General features: G+C 33.3%; 1 protein-coding gene across 1 annotated transcript; it reads right to left on the bottom strand.

The window, feature by feature from the left end:
- Nucleotides 1-2,647: 2,647 nt before the first annotated feature.
- On the bottom strand, nucleotides 2,648-4,041 carry LOC132623564 (pathogenesis-related thaumatin-like protein 3.5). The gene is made up of 2 exons (XM_060338345.1): nucleotides 3,923-4,041; nucleotides 2,648-3,553 (listed from the first exon to the last, which is right to left on the bottom strand). Exons 1-2 carry the CDS (start codon nucleotides 3,972-3,974, stop codon nucleotides 2,856-2,858), a joined length of 750 nt encoding a protein of 249 aa, XP_060194328.1. The 5' UTR covers nucleotides 3,975-4,041; the 3' UTR covers nucleotides 2,648-2,855.
- Between the last annotated feature and the right edge of the window lie 620 nt (nucleotides 4,042-4,661).

Genomic DNA, 4,661 nt, shown 5'->3' with positions numbered 1-4,661 from the left:
TAATTTTTTTTGAAACCATGGTTTGAAACCCCAAATCATGCCTTTTTGGATGATTTGGGATTTCAAACCATTTTTATTTGTCCATTATACTAAAAATATATGTCCACTTTTACTTGTAAGTTATATAGTTTGAAAAACTAAGACATAAATTACCATTTTATACCTATTTTACCCTTATTATTAAGTACTCCAATTCATTTCTCATTTTATTTATCGCTTATTAAGAGTGTCCCAAGTCAAATATAGACAAAGTAAACATGGATAGAGGGAGTAATAAACAAAAAAAATTATAGAAAAAAAATTAATTTTGATCTTAATCCAAAATTCCCATTGAGACCCAAGTTTTTTGATTTAAATACTCAAAGATTTGAGATTAAGAGAAATGCTCAATTTAAGGGATTTTGAAGTTTTTATTTGTGTGTTCTCGATAGAGATCACAGATAAAATAATAGAAAAGATGAAAGACAATATAAATAATAAAAAGATAAATAGAAAATTGGGAGGGCCGAAAAGGGATTACCGGTACAAAGAAAGTAAAAAGTGCAAAGAAAAACGGAAGTCGAAAAATATTCAAGATAGATTCAAATTTGTGTCTACCTGCCAGCCGTGGCACTAAAATAATAGAAAAGATGAAAGGTAATATAAATAATAAAAATATAAATAGAAAATTGAGAGGGCCGAAATGGGAATTACTGGTACAAAGAAAGTAAAAAGTGCAAAGAAAAACGGAGTCAAAAAATGTTCAAGATAGATTCAAACTTGTGTCTACCTACCAGCCGTGACACTTTTGTCTAATTTACGATTGGGGGTGACAGGATCAAATATTTAATCTAATTTAAAAAAAATACAACATAAGTATATAAAAAATTTATTAATCGAAGGGGTGTCATGCCACCCCACCCTAAAGGGTGGATTCGCCCCTGCTTGTTATTCCTGGATTTTATTTTTTGCTTTTCCAACTGTGGATCATTTTACATACTTTTAGATTTGACAGCTTCTCATAGTTATCTTTGTTAATTAACTTACCATGAGTTAGGATTTGAAGTTTCGTTATAACAAGGCTTATTATAGTGGTGTTGGTGGGATTTTTTTCCACAGTTTTTGACATGATAAGTGTGTGTTCAATTCTCACTTGTCTCCCTTTCTCCTCGTCATTGCTCAATTATAGGTTTTAGATTGCATCGTAATTTTTTGAGGTTTTATTCTTCGATTTAAGTTGTCTTTGTGTGATTACACGTCACAATTCGGGTTAGAGCCTTGAAAATAGCTATTGACATATGCGTCTGGATAGGCCGATTACATTACACCCTTTTAGGGTCCGGACCTGAACGTGTGATAGCTTGTTTATTCTAGAAGCTGAGTATTGCTAATAAAGTGCTAACTCCTATAGCTTGCTCTCTCATAAGCTTCATTTCAAATTAATCTTGAAATTAGAAATTCCCAGCAACTAAGCAAATATGCTTGGTTTTTATATTCCCCGGAGATTGCAGGTCACCCATGGCGAAGATCTTCAATGAATTAAACATTTAAGCAATTATTTATTAATCCACATACTGTTATGAGAAAGGGAACATTTTAACGGTCGAGGGGTGAATATTAAATCATTAGAACATGTCAGTGTCCTTGATTAATCTGTGATTAAACTATTTGTAATTTTAACTTCAGTTGCAATCCATTTAAAATGGACGAATCCCACTGACTCTCTTTATTTCGTATTTGTTCAACTAATCTGTCTTTTAATCAAACGATGATTTGACTCTTCCCTGTCCCCAAATAGACAATTTTGAACTCCAATCGATAAATACACCTAATTTTCACAAGATTCACACCGACCCCAGAAAGAATCTTTTGACCTCAAAATGATGGAGTAAGAAATAAAATGTACAATTTATGTACAATTTATTTTATACATAGTTAAATTAGGGAGTGAGAAAGATACCATTAGGAACAACAAAATTGTGCTTCTAACACCAACTTCATCTAGGGATGTATGTCAATGAAATTGGTTAAAACCATGTGAGTTTAAATTCCAACATAGATAACAGAACCGGAAGTGATTTCCTTTCCTTTGTTTTGTTATTAAATAGAGCCTTTCCTTTGTTTTGTTATTAAATAGAGGTTAATACTTACTCGCATCAAGTTTATTTACACCAAACCGATAGAACTAAATGTAGTTCAGTATTTAATGGAGTGAATATCCACATTAGTTAATACTGTAATCGTTAAATGATAGTTATGTATATTCAAATACATGTCATGCATCTATTAATTTGGTGTAATCACGCGACAAGTTAAATTTTTACCGTAGAATTGCCTTGTTTGATGCAATAAAATACTGTAATAGTTATAAGCCGGATCATGCATACTTTGGCAAGTAAGAATTATTGTAATTATCAACTTACCATAATCTCAACAAACGTAAGTGATAGTCAAACAAACCATAATTATTGACTTACCATATGGCACAAATCGAAATTAAAAATACCAAACGAGAACAAAATTAATTCGGTGTCGTAATAATAGGAGTAGTATTTTCAAGATCGAAAATCAAAACTACCGTAGCATGAACATACCAATAGCGCATATAACAAAGTGGAGATCACAAAAAAAAAAATAGTACCAGTAACAACAACCATGGCCATAAAAATTCATCAACTGCTTTGACAAATTGTAGCAGTATTAAGTAAATTATGATTTGTGATTCTTGTAATTACTAAGACCAACCCATTACTGAACCATAGACAAGTATCACAATAACAGTATTTTCCTATAAAAATGCTTATAAATCAATGCAGATTACAAAAAAAATAGCCCTCCATGCTATAGCAACAATAATCATTAAAAAAAAAAAAAAATCACGAACTAGTTGGACAAAATGTAATAATATAATCAGCACCAGAACAAGTGCAAGTACTGGAAGCATCATCATAAGCATAACTATAAGCAGTAGGACAAGCATCCTTAAACATCTTCGAATAATTCGTCGGCGAACATGTCGCTGGCGTAGCATGTTCCCCAGTGCAACAATACTCGGGCGTATTAAACTGCGCACACGCGCTCTTACACGCAACAACCACGTCACCACTTTCCCTGACTTGCAGCTCTTTCGGACAATTAACATTCAAATCCGCAACACAACCAGCGTACTGACAATCACCGCTCCCACCGGTAGCCCGTACACCAATACCAACATTGTAACCATCAACAAGGCTAACATCGTAAAAATCCTTTTCGTTTTTTGTTTTAGCGATGGTGAATTCAACTAGGCTTACTGGCGGCACACCGCCGGCGCCGGCGGGACATTTTAACGCGCCACCGCAGTCGCCGGTTTTGCATGAACCGGTGCCGGAATCGGTGAAGTTGCAACCGGTTCGGGCCCAGAACCGGCCGGACCAGCCGTTAGGGGCTGTGAGTTGGATGGTGGCGGTTGGGGTTAATGCGAAACCGGCGTCCCCGGAGAGGGAAACTCCGTTGCCGGAAAGTGTACCGGGCCAAACTGTGTAACCGCAATTGTTATGGAGTGTAAATTGTGTGGCTGAAACTGCAATTGCTTCTGCAAAATGGTTAAAAAAGAAAACTGTTACATTGCTCTGTTTATTTAACATTCACTTGAATTACACAAAGATACAGCGAATTCATGATTAATTCAATCTTTGTGATTTCTAGCATTGAAATGGTTGTATTAAATTATGTATTCAAATCTATTACTCCAATTTATTATATATTTGATGAAAACACATAAATTTATGATTCCCGCTGAAAGTACTGATTCAGAGTAACCAATGAAGATACATTCAATTGAATCAGACAAAGATATATAACTACGTCTCACTTTCAAATTAGTTAAATACACTACTACTACTACTACTATATATGAATCTCCGACAATACAATCTGGGAAATTAAAGAGATAAAAACTTACTGAACATGAAGAGGGCAAGGAGAAAATAAGGGTGCTTATGCATGGTGGCCATTGGAAGAAACAGAGAATTTAGTGGTGAGAAAATAAGGGAAGTGTGATTCAGTAATTGGATTCGTGTAAGTTAAATTTGAAGCATTAAGCATTGGACTCAATGTCTATTTATAGCCCATTACCCAAACAACCTACCCACCCACCACCCAATCACGTAGGAAAATTATTTTGCATGAAGAATTTATTAGTGCCTAAAAAAAAGGCTATGCTTGATGAATTGAATTATTCTTTTCCTATAATTATCATTTATATAAATCATAAAGATTACCAAGTATAATTTATACTCCTACTAGAGTAAGTTTAATGTATTATACGAATGTATAAATGTTAGTAACAGGAATTGAAGAGCTGAACACTAAAATTTAGTTATGTAAAAATTAATACATGATTTTCTATGATGCGAGTAGTAATACATGAATTATTATGTGGTGAATAATTATAAATGTGCTGATAATACATAGTATATTTTATCACATTCCATCCCGTACAAAAATCATATATTTCCCTACAAATTATACTGAAATTAGTAGTAATATGCTGTTTGATTTTCGTTATTAGTACGTAAACCAAAAACTACATAAGTTATGCAGAGAATATATTAGTTATGTAACATATATACCATAAATAAAATATTTTTTTTATATAAAAAAATTTATATGGAAATTAATTTGAAAGCTGCCATTCTCTT

The sequence above is a fragment of the Lycium barbarum genome, chromosome 2 (assembly GCF_019175385.1).
Source record: "Lycium barbarum isolate Lr01 chromosome 2, ASM1917538v2, whole genome shotgun sequence".
In the NCBI taxonomy this organism is placed as follows: domain Eukaryota; kingdom Viridiplantae; phylum Streptophyta; class Magnoliopsida; order Solanales; family Solanaceae; genus Lycium; species Lycium barbarum.
Note: the sequence above shows the minus strand (reverse complement) of the source record. Positions and strands in the feature narration are given on the sequence as shown.